The following is an 18000-nucleotide window of genomic DNA, read 5'->3' as shown; positions in this document are numbered from 1 at the left end:
GCTGGGGACCCTGCCCCACGGGGCTGTGCATGGTGGTGCACCCGCAGCCGAGCGCATGCACCCAGGGAGGCGATGCAGGGGGCACGGCACCCTAAGGAGCAGCAAAGGCCACCCCATCTCTGCTTCTCCATCCTGCCGCCTACTCCGGGGACCAAAAGATGCAGAGCCCCTCTCTGTTGCATTCACACCCCGGGCAGAAGCCAGGCACTTTCGGGCCCAACGCCCTGCACCCACGCGGGGCAGCACCCGGCGGTGACGCAGCGGGCTGGCACGCGGCGGCGCTGGGTGCTGCTGAGGGAGCTGGGCTCTGGGGGAGGCAAACCGGCACTGGGGGCAGAGCCCAGCACACCTGGAGAGCAGCCTCTGCTCCGCCTGGCCCCCAGCCAGCACCGGCCGGGCCGTGGGGCTTGCACAACGCTCAGCACCACGCCCCGCGGGGCTCAGCTCCCGGCCCTCTCCCTCCTGCCCCGCTGCGGACCCATGGCTGGAGCTGGCACCGGGCTGAGCTGGGCAGGTGGGTGCTGGATGGGTTGGTGCCGGGTAGGTGGATGCTGGGTGGGTGGGTGGGTGCTGGGTAGTGTCACCCATGGAGCCCCAGGAATTTGGGGAATTTGCAGATGGCCATCTGGGGGGCTGGTGAGAGGGCTCTGGTCCTTGCGGGGTGTGCAGGGGTGACAGGCTCCAGCCTTCGCTCGGCAGCTTTTGGGTGCGGAGGGGAGAGTGGTGGCTCCCTGCTCCTGATCCTACAGCTGATGTGGAGGAAGGGCCGGGAGGGAGTGCTGGGCTTGCCCCCACCCCGGTGTGTGCTGCTGGGGGTGGAGGCTCTGCGGGGCTCAGACGTGGTGCAGAGGCACGCAGGGACGAGCAGAAGCACTGCCCTGGTGCAGGACCCCCAGCACAGCACCGTGTACCCGAGGCCGTGCTCCTTGGGGCGTCCCAGCACCAGCAGCACAGGCTGGCCACGCACACCCTCAGGGCTGGGCTCTCAGCAGCCCCACGGGCTCTGGGCAGCGCTTGAGGCTCTGATCCTTCCCCACAGCCCCGGGACACCGTGCTATACTGCACAGCCCTGCCCAGATGTAAGAGAGCAGCGAGCGGACCCCGAGCACCCGGCTGTGATCGCGCCACCAGCCATGCCCCGAGCTGGGCACTTCCCCACCCCCAGCCCCCTGTAAGCGGGGAAGGAGCCGGATTCTCTTGCAGGTATGTCTTGGAGGGTGCTGGGTTGGCAAGGGCAGCGCTTCTTTGGGGTGTGGAGTGTGGAAATGTTGGGCTGGTGATACTGGGAAGGGTCTCCACTGGAACCATATCTCCTGCTGGGCTGGGCTCACCCCTGTGCCAGCCACGCAGGCACCGGCTGTTGCCAATCCTTGGGGGGCTGCCATGGCTCGCAGCAGTGGGGCTGACCCCCAGCAGGGCTGGCAGGGGACCCGGGGCAGCCCCAGGCTCTGCCGCAGAGCCATTTCAGCCAGCACAGGGCCTCAGGGCTGCGGGCAGAGCCATCAGGACCCTGCCTGTCCCAGGAGCAGGGTGACAGCCGGGGTGACAGCCGGGCTGACGTATGTAGGCTCTCACTTTCAGCAGCTTTGCTCCCACCCAGGCTTGGCTTCCCTTGCACATCGCCTACGAGAGAGAAAACTCGCGTGTCCTGCCGTCCCCAGCTCTGCTGCAGCTGCTTCCCCTTGGGGCTCTCAGCTTTAGCAGGGTGCCACAGCCGTTTAGCCCAGTTCCCCCAGGTGGAAACTGGCCTGAGTGGGGCTGAGACCAGCAGAGTCAGAGTCTGACATCCCATGGAAAGAGCTGTGCCTCCCTGCTGTGTCCCATGGGGAGCCCTGCCAGCTCAGCCCCGCTCCTGCCAGGGAGCTTCCCCCGTTAAGTGACTAACGGCACCCGTGGGGCTCCCCGAAGCCTCCCCTCCTTCATACCAGGGCTCTGATGTGTCTCAGGCACATGCAGCGACGTGCCCTGAGTGATCACACGTCAGTCGGTGTCTGGGTGTCCCGCAGCCAGGACAGGGGCTGGCAAGGCTCCGCAGGGCTGGTGCTGGTGGCCTTCAGCACTTGCCCCTTTGGGCAGCGAAGGAGGACGTGGTTGGGGGATGGAAATGCAGGGTCCCCTCCTGCCCCCATCCTGAGGGGCCTGCCAGCTCACGGGGCTGCTTTCTACTTAAGGCTTTACTCTGCTGAAACACCCAGCACCATGCACAGCCCCGTCATCCTCCCAGGGCACGGCCTCTCCTTATTTATCCTGGCCCATTCCGGGGAATTTTGTTGCCAATTTATACCAACATACGTAATCGGGGACAGCGGGTGGCAGGGACTTTGCCAGGCTGAGCATCTCTTACGGCAAAGCCTCTATCAGAGGGAAGTGCAGAGAGGTTGAGTCACATCTGAGCGTCACCGTGGGAGCGCAGGGTCGGACACGTCCCCATCAGCCCAGGCTCTGCATACATGAGTGGGGTCGTGCCCCGTCCCCAGTAATGGATGGGGGAGAATTTGGGAGGTCAGTGGGGTTACGAGGGTCCGGGCCCTGCTGCAGCACAGCAGAGGAGCTGCCCCACTGCTGTGTCCTCCAGCTGCTCTTTCCCCAGGTTCCTGACTCTGGCCGCCGCCAGCGCCGGTCCCCATGGATTGGAAAACGCTGCAGGCGCTGCTCAGCGGGGTCAACAAGTACTCCACGGCCTTCGGCCGCATCTGGCTCTCCGTGGTCTTTGTCTTCCGCGTGCTGGTCTACGTGGTGGCGGCCGAGCGCGTCTGGGGGGATGAGCAGAAGGACTTTGACTGCAACACGCGGCAGCCGGGCTGCACCAACGTCTGCTACGACCACTTCTTCCCCATCTCCCACATCCGCCTGTGGGCCCTGCAGCTCATCTTCGTCACTTGTCCTTCTCTGCTGGTCATCATGCACGTGGCCTACCGAGAGGACCGGGAGAAGAAGAATCGGGAGAAGAATGGGGAGAACTGCCCCAAGCTTTACAGCAACACGGGCAAGAAGCATGGCGGGCTGTGGTGGACCTACCTGCTCAGCCTCTTCTTCAAGCTTGTCATAGAGATCCTCTTCCTCTACCTCCTCCACAAGATGTGGGACAGCTTTGACCTGCCACGGCTGGTCAAGTGCTCCAATCTGCTGCCCTGCCCCAACACTGTGGACTGCTACATCGCTCGGCCTACAGAGAAAAGGGTCTTCACCTATTTCATGGTCGGGGCCTCCTCCATCTGCATTGTCCTCACCGTCTGTGAGATCTTCTACCTCATCTTCAAGCGGGTTGTGCAGAGGGTGCGCAAGTGGAAGAAGGCCACCAAGCGCTCCGTCAGCTACAGCAAGGCCTCCACCTGCCAGTGCCACCTCAAGATGGAGGAGAAGGAAAACAAGTCCCAGAATAGGTGTGTGGCAGCCCTGCGGGCCTCAGCTCCCAACCTGACTTCGATCTGAGGGGGTCGTGGAAGGGGAAGAGGGAGGGAGAAGCGTCCTGACGTGAGCCGGGGATGATGGGCCCTGCGGGCGGCCACCAGCAATGCCACCACCAGACTTTTCAGTTTGGTGGCTCTATAGGGGAGGGTGACACATCAATAGGAACTCTCGTGCTTGGTGGCCCCATGGGAACAGGACTGGCGTGAGGCCGCCAGGGGCACAGGGCAGGTACTCAGATGGGTGCAGGCTGAGCTGGGACACGCAGTGACACGGGCAGTGGATGAGGGGGTCCCTGTCCCCCACCGGACAGGATGGACACCACCAGGACTCATGACCATGGGCACGTTCATGGGGTGCCCCAGCAGCGAGGGCACGCGTGGTGGTGGCAGGGTGCCTGCTGCCCGCGGGCACGCCTGAGAGTGTCTGTTCTTTCCACAGAGGAGAGGAGCTGTGATCTCCCCTGCCCCACCCAGCTCGCCTTCCCCTTGGACCATGAGTTTTTCAAGCCTACACATTTCCCAAACCCTGGAGATTTGACCCTTTATGAGAAATGACTGACCCCCAAGAAGGTTCCCCAGGAGTGGAGCATGGGGTGCCCAAGAAGGTGCAGGTAAGGCGAGGGCAGCTTCTGAGCTCTGCTGGCTGTACACGGCGGTGCTGCAGGGCTTGGACACCACGCCGACACATGGACACGGGCCACGAGCTCCAAAAAGCAGCCCCCAAGCTGTCCCCAGTGGGGACGAAGCCTTTGCACTGGGAGGACACAGGGGACTGGGGCCAGCAGGGGAGAAGAGCCGGGGGCTCCGATGTCCAAGAGCTTCTCTTGGGTCCTCCCGTGGTGACAGTCCTGGCTTGCTGTGCCTCGCATACACACAGACCCAAGTGCTGTTCCATCCATCCTCCTTTTTTTTTTTTGTACCAAGAAACAAAGAAAGTCCTGGGCGCAGCTCCACAGCCAGAGCCTGCATCGCCGCCTCCTTCGTGCTGCCAGCGTGAAGGTGCGAGCCTTGGTGTGAGCTCTCGGCGCACCCGAAGAAATCCCCGACGGGCAGGGCTCCGGGCTGCTGCCAACTGATTGTTCGTCCCCATTTGCCAGTACCGGGGCAGGAGCAGCTTCCCTCTCTCCGCTCATGCAAGCACCTTGCTGACGTCCTGCCCAAGTGGCTTTTCTGGCTCTGCTGCTTCCCTCGGTGCCTTTGTACCCACCCCTCGGCTCGATAGATGTGTCACTCACAGCATTAGCTGTGAATCCAAGGGGCCAATAAACGTTACGCTGTTTGTGGACATTGGGATCTGCTCTGCGTGCTGGAGGTTGCAGGGGGGGGAGAGGTGAGGGCTGAAGAAATGCATTTGCAGAGGTTCCCCAGGAGCCTGTGGCCAGGGCTGGCAGGTCGAGCCCTGGGCCGCTGCCTGGCGGCCGCCTGCTCCCCCAGCTCCTCTTGTCACACGTCGTTACACTCAAATTCACCAGAACTGCATGCCGGCCCCCCAAGGAAATCAAGGAGGGATCAGCATCAATTATTTACTAAACCTCGATAAATATTAAAACAAATAGAAATGATTTTCACTTAATCTCTCCTTAAGCAGCTCTGTGTGGAGGGGCTGTTGGTGTTTCTCAGCCCCAGCTCCACAAACGTCTTGCAGCGTGTGCCACCATGGCTGGGGCTCGTGCTGCTGGCAGGGGGACGTGTCTCTGTGCTGGGACATGGGGCAAGTGCTCCTAGCACAGGCTGCTCGGCGCCGTGCCACTTGTGGCATCGTGGTGCCATGGGGCACCCCACACCAGAGCAAGGATGCCTGGGGATGATGCACGTCGTGGGGTGTCTGACTGGGAAGCACCTCTGGAACCAGTGTGGGGTCTGTTTTGGGGTGTCCTCCCTGTGGCTGGTGTGGGTGAAGCACGTGCTGGGCACGGTCCTGCCGGTGGGTAAAGCAACGTGGGAGCCCGTGCACCCAGAGGTGGGGGCAGCTCCATTTCCTTTGTGGTTCTGAAGCAACCAGAGGTGATCATTTCCTCCCACTGGGGGCTGGCAGGGTGCGGAGTGTCCCCAAGGACAGGCGCCAAGCAGGGACACGTCACGGCAGGGGCGGTGGGAAGGGGTTAGCGGTGAACCTGGCGGGCTGGCTGGGAGGCGGCACTGGGCCTCAAAGCACCCCGGTGCCTCGGCACGGGGCAGCAGGTGGGTGTTACCCGAGGCACGGCAATTATGTTCTATTAAACATAACGATGCTGTTCCGGCTCCACCACCCTCTGCTCAGACCTGTCTGCAGGAGGAAATGCCACGTCTCGCTGCAGGACGGGCAGCAGCTCCCTGGCCTAGTTTCTGCTGACATTGCCCAAGCCCAAATCCTGCCACCCGCAGCCGGCCCCGTAAAGCCTGCGGTGACCGCGCCAGCCCATCGCCGCTGCTGTGGGGGCACGAATGGAGTCCCCCTGACCAGCAGGACTTCAATCAGCACATAAAATACCAGCTTCCACTCACTGCTTTCCCGAAGCAGAGGCTCTCTGCCAGCCCCGCTCAGGTCCCCTTGCTGGGAACAAAGTCCCCGCTGCCACCCCAGGGGCTCCCCGGCCACCCGCTGTCCCCATCCCCACGCCGGTGCCACCACGTCCCGTGGCTCCAGCCCCAATCTGCCCCCTGCACGCCCTGTCCCAAAGCCTCCATCGAGCCCAACCTTTGCCTAAAACCCGACGGCGGGGCGCAGCCCCCCCGAGTTTGCTCAGCACCGGGCAGGAGCTGGCTGAGCCTCGGGGCTGGAGCTGCGGCGTGGCTCCAGCACCACCCAGTGCCCACGCAGAGCACGGCCCCGCTGCCCCACGGAGCGAAATCCCTCGGACACGGCCCCCCCCGGACACCCCCCGGGCTGGAGCATCCCCAGGGGTCCCACGGCCCCGAGCCCTGCGCCCTGCGCCGCCTCCCGGTGCTGCCCCCGGGGGGGATGCTCAGACCCCAGCCGAGCACAGGGAACTCGCCCCCCCCCCCGCTCCCCCCTCAGGATTTTGGGGGCACAACGGGGCTGGGGACACCCGGGCACGGCCGATCCCACCGCCCACCTCTCCCCCTGCCCCCGCTGGAGCAACCGGACCCCCGCTTTGCCCCGCTCAGGTTTTGTCTCCCCACGACCACGGGGGGGTTTTCGGTCCCCCCCCCCAACCTCTCTCCCCCCGGCAGCCCCCCCGGGAGGTGCTGGCCGTCCCCCCCCTCCTGCTCCCCCGTCCCGGCCCCGCTGCCCACACCTGCGGCGCTGCGCTAAGCCCCGGCCCCCGGTTTCCTGCCCGCGCTCCTCCTCCGGCTCCCCCCGGCCCCCCCCGGCCCTACACGGCCACAGCCGCCCGGTCCCGGGACAGGCGGGACGAGCGCGGAGCTGCGAGGGTGAGCGGGTGGGTGCCTGGGGGGTGCGTGGGTGAGCGGCCCCCCCGAGCCCCCGGTCCCCCCCCGGGAACTGCACCCCCCTTGGGGGCACCCCTCCCTTGCCACCCGCTCCCTGCTTTGGGGTCACCCCTTCTCTGCTTGCAGCCCCCTTTCTGCTTCGCGTCCCCGTGCCACCCGGTGGGATGTCCCTTTAACTGCCCAGCTGGCGCCTCTGGGTGCTTAATTGGCAGGGGTTAATTAGGAGCCAGCACCGGGGCATCTTCCTCTCTCCCAGCTGGGCTGCAGGGCTGGGTTCCTGTGGGGCGATGCAGGGCGGGCTGGCTGGTGGCAGGGGGTGACACTGGGACAACTGGGGGGGTCCCAGAGCAGGTCTGGGTCCGTGCACGGTGAGTGGCTTTGGGCTGGTCGGGCTGGTGGGTATGGGGGAGCGATCTGGGGCTGGGGTGCTATCGCCCCCCAGCAAGGGAGCTGGCTGAAGGCTGTCCCCTTGGTCTGGGGGGCAGCCCCCCGGGTGGTGGGGTGGCTGCTGTACCCGAGGGGTTCGTGTTCCTGTCCCTGTGGCTGTGCTGCTTGCTGCTTTTTAGTGGAAGGCTGTAGGGCAGGGGGATTTGGGCAGCCCCTGGCCAGCGAGACCTCTGCCAGGGCAGCCCCGAGCTGTGGGTGCTGTGGGCTGGGTGCTGCTGATGAATGGTGAACTTCTACGGGGTCTCTTCTGCCCCAGCCCCGTATTTCCGTGCTGGGCAGTGGGGTGGCTCCTTCCTGGGCACCCCTGGGAGCTGGGCAGGCTCTTGCCATGGGCACAGCTTTGCTGCTCCCTTGTACAGCAGGGGGAGGTGAAATTAGGGACACCGAGGCTGGTGCAGCCCCGTGGAGGTGTCTCATCGGCCAGTGCTGCCTACTGCAAAAGAAATTCAGCAAAGAAATCCTGCTGGGCTCCCTCCCTGTGGTGTGCCCCATGGGATGCTCTGCGGTGGGCTGGCCAGGGCACTGCGGAGTGGCCGTGTCCTGAGAAAGCCTCGGGTTTGTGCAGCCCCAGCTGCCCTGAGCTCCCCAGGGTGAAAAAGGAGGTTTTTAACTTTTTCCCCTTCTGTCTCTTCTTCTACCAGAAGCACGAGGCTCCCTAGAAGATGGGCGACTGGGGGTTCCTGGAGAAACTGCTGGACCAAGTCCAGGAGCACTCAACGGTGATCGGGAAGATCTGGCTCACCGTGCTCTTCATCTTCCGCATCCTCATCCTGGGCTTGGCCGGTGAGTCCGTGTGGGGGGACGAGCAGTCGGATTTCGTGTGTAACACCAAGCAGCCCGGCTGCACCAACGTCTGCTACGACAAAGCCTTCCCCATCTCCCACATCCGCTACTGGGTGCTCCAGTTCCTCTTCGTCAGCACCCCAACCCTCATCTACCTCGGCCACGTCGTCTATCTGTCCCGGAAGGAGGAGAAGCTGAAGCAGCAGGAGAGCGAGCTGCGGGCTATCCACAGCAAGGACCCGAAGATCGAGCAGGCCCTGGCAGCCGTGGAGAAGAAGATGTCCAAGATCTATGTGACGGAGGACGGGCGGCTCAAGATCCAAGGGGCGCTGATGTGGACGTACATCGTCAGCGTCATCTGCAAGAGCATTTTTGAGGCTGGCTTCCTTGTCGGGCAGTGGTACCTCTACGGCTTCTCCATGGTGCCCCGCTACGTGTGCAAGAGGGACCCCTGCCCGCACCAGGTCGACTGCTTCATCTCCCGCCCCACCGAGAAGAGCATCTTCATCATCTTCATGCTGGTGATGGGCCTGATCTCCTTGGTCCTGAACCTCCTGGAGCTCTTCCACCTGTGCTGCAAGCACCTCTTCAGCACCATCAAGAAGGTGTCGGTGCCGGCTGGCCCCAGCCGGGACACCTTTGCTGACGACCTGGCGTCGGGTCCGTACCCAGCCAAGCACTACCCGTTCCTGCCCATGGCCAGCAGCCACACGCCGCCCTTCCAGGCCTACAACAAGCTCTCCAGCGAGCAGAACTGGGCCAACTTCCACAACGAGGAGAACCTGGCGCTCAGCAGCCCCAGGCCCCTCTCGGACCCCTACGCCCCCAAGGCTCCCGAAGCCCCAGCCCTGGAGGAGAAGCTGTGCAGCCGGCCTGGGAGCTCAGCCTCCAAAAAGCAGTACGTTTAGTGCCGGGCTGGCCCTGGCGGGTTGGGGACTACCCCTGGTCCCCAGCTGAGCCCTGCTGCGGAGGATGTGGCTGCCCACCTTTGGGACCCGATGCTCACGAACTCGGCTGGGTGCTCCCCGGCCCCTGAGCAGAGCCTCGGCTCTCTGTTTTCCCCATGTACGCTGCGAGGAAGGAAACCACGCGGAAACTTCGGGCTGTGCTGGGACGGCGTGTCCCGGGTGGAGGGCTGGCTCCTGCCGTGGGAAAGGGAGCAAATCCCTGGGGATGGGATGGGGGCCACGGACTGTCCCCAGGGCTGTGCCTGGGGGTCTCCTGCCCCCAAACTGCCCCACGGGACTTGACGGACCCCCTGCCAGTGCGGGAGTGAGCGCACAGCTGTGGGAAGCCGCTCGTGCTGGCCATCAGCCGTCTCCTCTTCCTGTGACCCCTGGCAGAAATCCAGAGCTGCCAGCACCTCGTGGGGGGGTTTTGCTGCAGGAGCTGCCCCCATCCCCATGGACCTTGGTGGGATTAACCCCGTGCAGCTCCATGTTGTCACCCTGAGCACTCCGGGAGCGTGAACCCCCCTGTGTCCTGTCCCCAGACCCTTTCCCACATGATGTCTCTAAGTTATTTTTAACCCGCTGGCCCCAGCACGGAGCTTTCTGCCTTACGGGTGCAGCTGTGCCGGGGAGTTGTGTGCAGCCCGGTGTTCCTGGGGGAGGAATAATTAGCCTGGCAGTCTCTGGTTTGGGGGGGTTCCTGTTTTAATTACTTTGCACTAGTTATCTCCTGCTGTGGGCTGGCGGGGGCAGAGGGGCTGACCGCTACCACGTGAGCGCTTGTCCCGGCTCTCCCAGCCCAGCAAAGCTGTGACACGAGCAGGTGCTGCAGGCTCCTGCCCCTCCTGGTGCTCAGGACCAGGGTGTGAGCACAGGATAAGGGCATCGCTCCTCTGTTCTCCTTCCTTTCCCCCCCCTGCCCGGCTTGGAGTGTTGCGTCTTGCTGAATAAAGTTGGATGAATGAAAACGTGGAGAGTGCTGTGCCTGTGCTTTGTGGCTGGGGCAGGGATGCTGACATCCCCAGGAGGATGGGGTGGGGGCGAGGATGTGCCAGGTGAGCTCTGGTTATTGCTCATCGCCAAAAGCCAAAACCTCCCTGCTATAGTACCCTCTCCCCCTGAGCCTCTTCGTGGTTTATCATGGGGCGTTGCAGTGCAGGTTCTGGGTGAAGCAGAAGGTTTTTGGGTGGCCCAATGCAGAGCTCGGCCCCATAGCAAGGGCCTCTCGCCCCCCTGCCCCAGCTCTGCTGCAGATAAACCTCACTGAGGCTGCGGAGCTGCTTGCTGCTGAATAATAGGTGGAAATGAGCTGCAGATAAAGGCACGCAACGCGCGCTGGGGCTGTGTTTAGTTTCCCTGGCCAAGTGAGCCCAGGGCAGAGCCTGCTTTCTGCTGAGGGCCTCTTCAGAGAGGGTGGGACAGACTAAAAATACCCTGGAGAAAATGAAATATGGGTGATACGGGGCGATATCGCTGCCATCGGCCACCAGAGGAAGCGGAGAGGGAGGCACCCTGCTGCGCTGCGCCCAGCTGGGGCTGTGCCCAAGCCTCTCCCTGGCTTCCCACCCCACACTGGGATGGGGGCACATCCCTGGAGGGTGCCAAAACCCCGGGCACACTGCTCCCTGCACCCTCCACCACGACACCAGGGCAGACCCCTCCACGGGGACCTTCCCACGTGGAGACCCCCAGGACTGGACCTGGGCTGGCTCCCACCAGGCATCAGCAGAGCCACGAAACCCCGCAGCTCCCCACGCTCAGCCGGGAGGAAATGCCAGTGTGAAAGGTAACGGCGCAGCCGTGCTGCGGCCCCGCAGCCTGTTTACCCGCCGGGCAGCCGCTGTTTTCTCCCCTCGCCTGTCCCGGGCTGATATTTTTGTTGGCACCGGGAGCGCATCACGCTTTTCCAAACAACCCTGCAAGGTGGAAAACAAGACGGCCGCGAGCCCCCTTGTCTAGAGGCAGCAGCCAGCAGGGTCATGCGTGCCCGACCACGGGGGCTGCAACAACACGGCCCCGCACGCTGCTATTGTTCCCGTGTTGGGACGGGGGCAGCCGCAGTGACCCCGCGCCGCCGGGACCTGCCCTCGGCGCACGCCAACAACAACAGCCAGGGCTCACCTGCACCATGGGGCCGGGGCGGCCGCGGGGCCGGGGTGGGCACGAGACCCCCCCCCCGAAGGTGGGCAGGCGGCCCTAAGGCAAATAAAAGTTTGGAGCTGATAAGAGTGCTGGCTGGCCCGGAGAAGCCCTTTCGCAGAGCCCGCGGACAGATAGCGGCGGGACGGACGCGCGCGGCCTTTCTCACACCTCCGCGCTGCCTCCTGAGTAAACAGGCTCCTCCGGTCCCTTTCTGGGAACTGCACTCACTGGCCCAAAGCCCGGCCCTGTGCCATGGTGCTGAGTCCTGCAGGGGCAAGGGCAGGCGGGGGGCAGCGGGTGAGCAGCTCCCCATGGGCACCCGTGGCGTGGCCGCTTTTTTAGGATGCTCGCACCCACCACCCCCCCCCCCGGGGCTGCTGCCGCCAGGACAGGCGCTGCTTTCACCAAGCTGCTCTTGTACCCCCACCTAGGAGCCTGGGGGGGTTTATCCCAATCCGAGGCTGAAGGGATTTTCAGAGGTGCAGCCCCCAAAAACTAACCCAGAGGGAGACCTCCCCGCGCCGTGCCCAACGTGCACGCTTTGCTCCATGGGTGCAGGTAGCAGCGTGGGGCTGTTTCTGCACGCACTAGAAGAAAAGCGAGTGCCCAGAGAGCGATGGGATGTGTTCAAGGGCAGCAGAGAGGGGGAGAGGGGGCTGTCAGCGGGACGTGCACCTGAACTGACCTCCAGCAACCTGAAGCTCGGGATGCACAGACGTGGGTGTCCCTTGGGCACGTAGCCATGCACCCCCAGTGCCATGCTGGCAGTTTTTGGGTGGCCACTCAGAGCACCTCCTAATCCAGGAAGAATTTGGGGGCAGCTTTCCAGCCCTGGAGAGGCTGTGCACTTCCCAGGACCCCAGTTCCCGCTGGGGCCATTGCTCCAATGCCAGCCCCAGCCCCCAAAAGCACTGTACCTGCGACAGCCCCAGGACCACGGGTTTGCAGGGAGCGTCCTGCCCTCTGCTTGGGGCCAGGCTGGGTTCCCCTGCACAGCCCAGCCCCAGACCGGGGAGAGGAGCAGTGCGAGGGCTGCCGCAGCACGTCCCGCTGCAAGGATCTGCCTGAGGAGCTGGCTGAGCACCAAGGAGTTTATTTTTAAGCTTTCCCAGCATAGAGAAAAGAGCAAGCTTCTAAATCCGACTTGCTCACAGGAAGAGCGGCGGCGGCGGGAGCAAAATTGCAGCTGGGAAGGGAGGAAGGGCAGAGGCTGGGCAAGGTGATGCCAACTGGGGCCACAGCACGGCCCCCCCGGCCCATGGGGACCCGGAGATGGCCAGGGCAGGAGCAGTCGGGCCCCTGGGTGCTCAGTGGGGGGCTCGGCTCTGCCTGCAGCCCCCCCCAGCCAGCAGCACCCTCCTGAAGCACCCCGGAGCCCCAGCACCCACCACGGAGGCAGCACCAAAGCAGGGCACAATCCTGCCCTTGTCGGCCCCGCCACCAACAATGCGCAATGAAAGCAAAGCAGCCCCCAGACCCACTCCCTTCCTTCCCCCGGCGCAGGGCTATATTTAGCCCTCCAGGCATGGGCACGGCAGACAATGCGGCCCCCTCGCCCCGTGTGAGAACCGCGGGCGAGAGGAAACGCATTCGACAGCCCCAGCGAGTTCAGGCATCCTGACATTGTCCGTTCCCTCTGGCCACCTCTGTGTGAGCAGGCAGCAGCACCAGCACGGCCAGCAGCACCCGCAACCCGTGCCCACCCCGGGATGGGGTCTGGGATCCAGCCCCGAGCTGTGGCCACACAAAGAGGTGACACCGAGCGGGACGTGTCCACCAGAGCTGCACCAGGCCAGGGCTTTGGGGAGGCAGCTTGATTTAAACCAGAGCTGTGCCTCTCTAAAAGCACTTCAGAGCTTTTGCTGGCTGCAGGAAAGGAGCCGGCAGCAGCGATTTGTGGGACCGTGGGCCCTGCAGCGAGGCTGGGATGCTGGGAAAGGACAAAAACAGAGCCTGGGAACACAGCCTGGGCTTACTGGGACAGAGAGCAGCGGTCCCCAGGGGCTGCGGGGACACGCCAGGGAGGGACAAGCCGTTTGCTAGCCAATGTCCCTTGGGTGAGCACACCTCTGCGTCTCGGGGCTGCCGGCACGTCCCGGGTGCCGTGGGGTGACGGTGCTGCTCCAGGACAGGACACAGCAGTGGGAGTCCCCGCAGGCCCCCTCTTGTCCAGTCTCGTCCCACAAAGCCACATCGCTCACTCAGGGCCTTGCTGGACGGGGAGCGAGGTGCTGAGCAGCCCCCGTGCCACCGCACGGTCACAACATCCCCAGCCCCGTGCAGCTGGCGCATCCCCGCGCTGATCTAAGCGGACATCCGCTGCGGCTGCCCAGGTGTGCCGAGCCGTGCCGAGCAGCTGGGGGGGGGGCTCTGGGGTCCCCGTTCTCCCCCCCCTGCCTGCACACACAGCAGCTGGTGGGCTGGCGAGCAGCGTGCGGAGGGCAGGAGAGCTGCCTGGCTCCCCGTCTGCATCCTGCCTCCGGAAAACACAACCTGCTCCTTGCGCGCTGCTGGTGATGGACCCCCGGGGAGCAAACACAGCCCTGGCCAGGGCAGAGGCTCAGCTGCTCTCGGAGCTGGTGGGGAGGAAAAACGCGGACGAGGCAGGGACAGAGAGCCCTGAAACAGCCGGTGGCCCCAGTGCCGTTCCTGCCCTTTGAGCCGGGCACCAGCCCCTGCCCTGCAGCACGTGGGGACACTGGCTGACACCGAGTGCTAAGCCTTGGGGGGGGGGGGACACCTTGCTGGGGAAGAAGGGCTGTGATGTCCGTGCAATTTTGTCTCAGGAGTCGAGCGCTGGCTGCGTGGTGCTGTGCACAGACCCAGCCGCACCACCAGGGCTGCGTCCCAGGCACGGTGGCATTTTGGCAGCTGCTGGCTTTCCTCCCTGCTCTGCAGCACGCTGCGAGGTGCAGCCAGCCTGCTGCCACACAGCTCCTCGAATTCAGACTCCTGGTCTGATGACAGGAGAGCATCCTCCTGCAAAGCTCCAGCCTCCGCGCTGGTCCACAGCAGCGCCTTGCACGTGAGCGGCTGTGCATGAGCTCCCGTAGCCAACTTTTGCCATAATGGTTTATTCAACAACGCTTCCGCTCGCTCCTAGAGAGCCCCTGTGTCTGCCTGCCCCGTCCCTCGGTGCTCGCCGGCTCCTATTCTTGTCCAGCGAGCGCTTCCCGGGCAGCACATTGTTGGGATTCAATGGGAGGAAGGGTGGGTGTGCGGTACCGAGAATTTAGGAGAGCTGGGGCACCTTCCCAAACTGTGGCTGCTCTCAGGGAAGCCCCAGCACCTAAGGGGAGGCTGTGCCTCGTCCCCGCTGCAGAAAGCAGCTGGAAACGTGGAAGCACTGGCAAGGCAGCACGGTGGGCGCAGGGAGCAGCAGAGGCCGGGGCTGCCCAGCCTCGGTACCTGCAGAGCTGCTGTCGGGGGGGCCCCGTCCTTCCCCAGCATTGTTTCAGCGAGCCGAGTGGGCTCGGGAAAGGAAACGGGCCAGCGAGGCCCCAACAAAGCTCGATTGTGCCCTGCGGAGCCGAGCCTGAGAACGGGCAGATCAATCGGCTATAAACAGCCAAGGGAGCCGCGCTGTCGCGGGGTGAACAAAGGGATTTCGGAAGAAGTTTCCGAGCTGGGTCCGGCTGGTCCCAGCTGGGGGGGGGCGAGGGGACCGTTCCCACCCCTGAGCACAGCAGGGACCAGCATCACCCCAGCCGGGCTGGGAAAGGCAGAGGCCAAGTGTAGGGGCCGCTGGGGTGGCAGCAGGGCATGGGTCAGCCCTTTCATTGCCCCGATTCCTCCTGCACTGAACACTTGTCGAACAGGCAGCAGACACCCAGCTCCTCCCGGCTCTGCCTGCCTCAGCTCCCTTGCAAACAGCTCTGGCCGTGAGTTCCTGGCGGCGAGCTCGGCCAGAGGGCAGAGAGCCAGCCCCGAGGAGAGCGGGTCCGGAGGTAAACAGCCGGGGAGCGCAGGCAGTAAAGCTGTCAGCGGGGCAGGCCGGAGCACGGCAAAATGCTGAACTGGCTGCTGACATCAGGGCTTTGCGCGAGACACAACAGATTTATCGGCCTCGGGAGGGGAAGGCCAGGCTGGGGCAGCAAGCAAGGCCTCGCTGCGGGACGAGGGAAAAACAAAGCCGGGAGGGAGCGATAACCCCAGCGAGGGCCCGGCACGCTGCAGGCAGAGCACAGCAGCAGCACGGAGGGGCAGGCTGGGGGCTTGGTGCCACCGTGCTGGGAACGCTGCCGAGGCTCGAGGGGACACCACCAGCCCCGTGCTGGCTGCAGGTCCCCAGTGCTCGCTCCCCAGCACAGCACGTTCCTCCCCCTTGTCCCTCGGGCCCCCACCCAGCGCTGCCACCACCCTTCTGGTCTAGATAAGGAGGCTGAGGGGAAGCAGTGACGTGACCGGGGGAGCCAGGAGGAAGGCACAGCAGCGGCGTGGGCTGGTATTTTGGTGCTCCAGCTCCTTCCTGACCACCACCCCTTCCTGGCTGTGCCAGGCGCAGCCCAGCTACAGCCAGGACACCACTCTTTGTAGAAGGGGGGCTTCCTGAAAACACCAGGATCTGAGGCAGGGTTTTGGCCAGGTGGCGATGCAGAAGAAGACACAGAGGCCCAGGACTCACAGAAGTTTAATCTGGCTGTTCCTGTACAGAGCAAGGGAGCTCCTCGTTCTCTATACATCTGAGCTTCACATTGGATGCAGTGCCAGGACACCCACCTCCCCTGTCCCCCTTTCCTGCTGCAAAGCCCTGGGACGACGCAGAGAAGAGCTCCCAGATTTCTTTCGATGCTCAGGCTCGTGGTGACAGTTCGGTGCTGCGGTGCTGCGGTCTCTAGCAAGCCAGTCTGAGTTCACAAAGAGCACGGAGAGCTGGAGGCAGGATGGCAGGCCCTCCTCGCCCCCGCAGTCAGCCCCCAACCCCACGTCACTCAGGTCCAAGCACACTTCGGAGAGCAAATCCCTTCTGTTTTCATGCCCACGAAGAAACCGAACCTAAAGCGATGTGGGTGGAACCAGGCCAGGAGGGTTTTATGTATCAGGGGCCAGGACAGGCTGAGGGCTGCCAACTTCCACATCTCCAAAGCATCCTCCCCATCCCCGTACGTTATGTGGGATGGGGTCTGGCTGCCGTCTGTAACACATCCACGGGGTGGGCAAACCCCGAGCCCTCCGGGGAGCCCAGGGAGGGTGAAGTGCAGCAATGGGGGCAGCGTGCGGCCCAAGCACAGCCAGGTGCAGGGGGGTCTGGTTGAAGACGTGCAGGTGACAGAGGAACCCCCCCAGCACCACGCTGAGGGACGCGGCCCCCATCCAGCTGGGGGTCCTCGTCCTCACCGAGCCCCCCCGGCGGGACGAACACCTTCATTAGCTCTTTTCGGGGCGGTTCCTGTTCAGCACCGCCCGGGGGGCGAACTCCAGCTTCTCCTTGAGGCTCACCACCTTGGTCAGGTCCTTGCCCGCGATCTCCTGCAGCTTGCGGTCCTCGCGCCGCTCCGAGATGCTCTTCTCCTCCTCCTCGGGGGGCGGCGGGGGGCGGCCGCGGAGGAACCACTCGAGGTGGTAGCCCACGGCGCCCACCACGAAGGCCACCGGGAAGGTGACGTAGGGCGCGTGGGTGCGCACGGCCGTCCACAGCACGGACCACATGGCGACAAAGGGGACAGCGCCTGGCACGACGGGCACGGGCACCAAGCTCACCACCGAGACCCCCCCCAAGCCCGGGGCTGGCCCCCGTGGTACCCCCCCGGGGCCTCCCGTTTAGGCCGCACCGAGCTCCGGCCGGGCCCGGCCGCGGTCAACGGGAACCGGGAGCCCCGGGGACCCCCCACCCGGTGTCCCCCGGGGTCGGGCAACCGGTACCGGGCCCCTGCGGCCCCTGCGGCCCGTGCTCACCTGGGCCCGGCCGCAGCCGCCGCCGCCACCGCCCCTTCCGCTGCCGGCGGCCGGGCGAGGGGGCGCGGGGCCCGGCGGGGCGGTGCTGCCCCCCGGCGGCCTCGGAGGGAGCCGCGGCGTCGGAGGAGCGGCCGGGCTGGGGCTGGCACCGGGGGAGGGACGCGGAGGGGAGGCCCGAGGGGAGGCCGTGGGGAGAGGAGGCCCCGGGGGTAGCCGTGGCAGGCCCACGGGGGGAGACCCACGGGGGGAGAGCCACGGGCACCTCTGCGCTGCTCCCCCAAACACAGGGGGACCCACGACCCACTCCTGCCCCAGACAGAGCCCATCTCCGACCCCACAGACCCCTCTCACATCGCACAGATCGCTCTCCTGTCCCACAGACCCCTCTCCCTCCCCACAGACCCCTCTCACATCCCACAAACCCCTCTCCTGCCCCAAGGACCCTTCTCCCACCCCGTGGACTCCTCCGCCACAGACCCCTCTCACACTCCACAAGCCCCTCTCCCACTCTATGGACCGCTCTCCTTCCCCACAGACCCCTCTCACACCCTACTGACCCCTCTCACACCTCACAGACCCATATCCTGCCCCATGGACCCCTCTCCTTCCCTACAGACCCCTCTCACACCCTACACACCCCTATCCCACTCCATGGACCCCTCTCCTTCCCCACAGACTCCTCTTGCACCCCACAAACCCCTCTAACACCCCACAGACCCCTCTCACACCCCACAGACCCTTCTCACACCCTATGGACCCCTCTCGCACCCTACAGACCTCTCTCCCACCCCACAGACCACTCTTTCATTCCACGGACCCCTCTCCCACCCCACAGACCCCTCTCGCACCCCACAAACCCCTCTCCTGCCCCCTGGACCCCTCTCGCACCCTACGGACCCCTCTCCCACCCCACAGACCCCCCCATAGCCACCCCACAGACACGACAGGCACACAGACCAGGGAAAGGCGAGCCGGGCACC

At 64.7% G+C, this 18000-nt stretch overlaps 3 protein-coding genes across 7 annotated transcripts; 2 read left to right on the top strand and 1 right to left on the bottom strand.

Annotated features, from left to right (window-relative positions):
* Positions 1-1064: 1064 nt before the first annotated feature.
* On the top strand, positions 1065-4695 carry LOC310885910 (gap junction beta-3 protein-like). 3 transcript variants are annotated; one of them, XM_083809764.1, is made up of 3 exons: positions 1066-1203; positions 2591-3383; positions 3850-4695. In XM_083809764.1, the coding sequence occupies exons 2-3, from the start codon at positions 2626-2628 to the stop codon at positions 3863-3865; spliced, it is 774 nt and encodes a 257-aa protein (XP_083665890.1). In that variant the 5' UTR covers positions 1066-1203; positions 2591-2625; the 3' UTR covers positions 3866-4695. The 3 variants fall into 3 exon arrangements, with proteins under 3 accessions (XP_083665889.1, XP_083665890.1, XP_083665888.1); XM_083809763.1 differs by having other exon boundaries at positions 1065-1203; positions 2576-4695; XM_083809762.1 differs by having other exon boundaries at positions 2591-4695.
* Positions 4696-6710: 2015 nt separating this feature from the next.
* GJA4 (gap junction protein alpha 4) lies at positions 6711-17053 on the top strand. Of its 3 annotated transcripts, none has more exons than XM_083809759.1 (2): positions 6711-6785; positions 7892-17053. In XM_083809759.1, the coding sequence occupies exon 2, from the start codon at positions 7913-7915 to the stop codon at positions 8939-8941; it is 1029 nt and encodes a 342-aa protein (XP_083665885.1). In that variant the 5' UTR covers positions 6711-6785; positions 7892-7912; the 3' UTR covers positions 8942-17053. The 3 variants fall into 3 exon arrangements, with proteins under 3 accessions (XP_083665885.1, XP_083665886.1, XP_083665884.1); XM_083809760.1 differs by having other exon boundaries at positions 6723-6793; XM_083809758.1 differs by lacking the exon at positions 6711-6785 and adding an exon at positions 6901-7171.
* SMIM12 (small integral membrane protein 12) lies at positions 15739-16774 on the bottom strand (the record flags this gene model as incomplete). Its single annotated transcript, XM_083809766.1, has 1 exon — positions 15739-16774. One exon carries the CDS (start codon positions 16772-16774, stop codon positions 16493-16495), a length of 282 nt encoding a protein of 93 aa, XP_083665892.1. The 3' UTR covers positions 15739-16492.
* Positions 17054-18000: the final 947 nt, after the last annotated feature.

Source organism: Anser anser (assembly GCF_964211835.1).
Source record: "Anser anser genome assembly, chromosome: 24".
In the NCBI taxonomy this organism is placed as follows: domain Eukaryota; kingdom Metazoa; phylum Chordata; class Aves; order Anseriformes; family Anatidae; genus Anser; species Anser anser.
The sequence above is the reverse complement of the archived record's forward strand: the minus strand, read 5'-3'. Positions and strand labels throughout refer to the sequence as shown.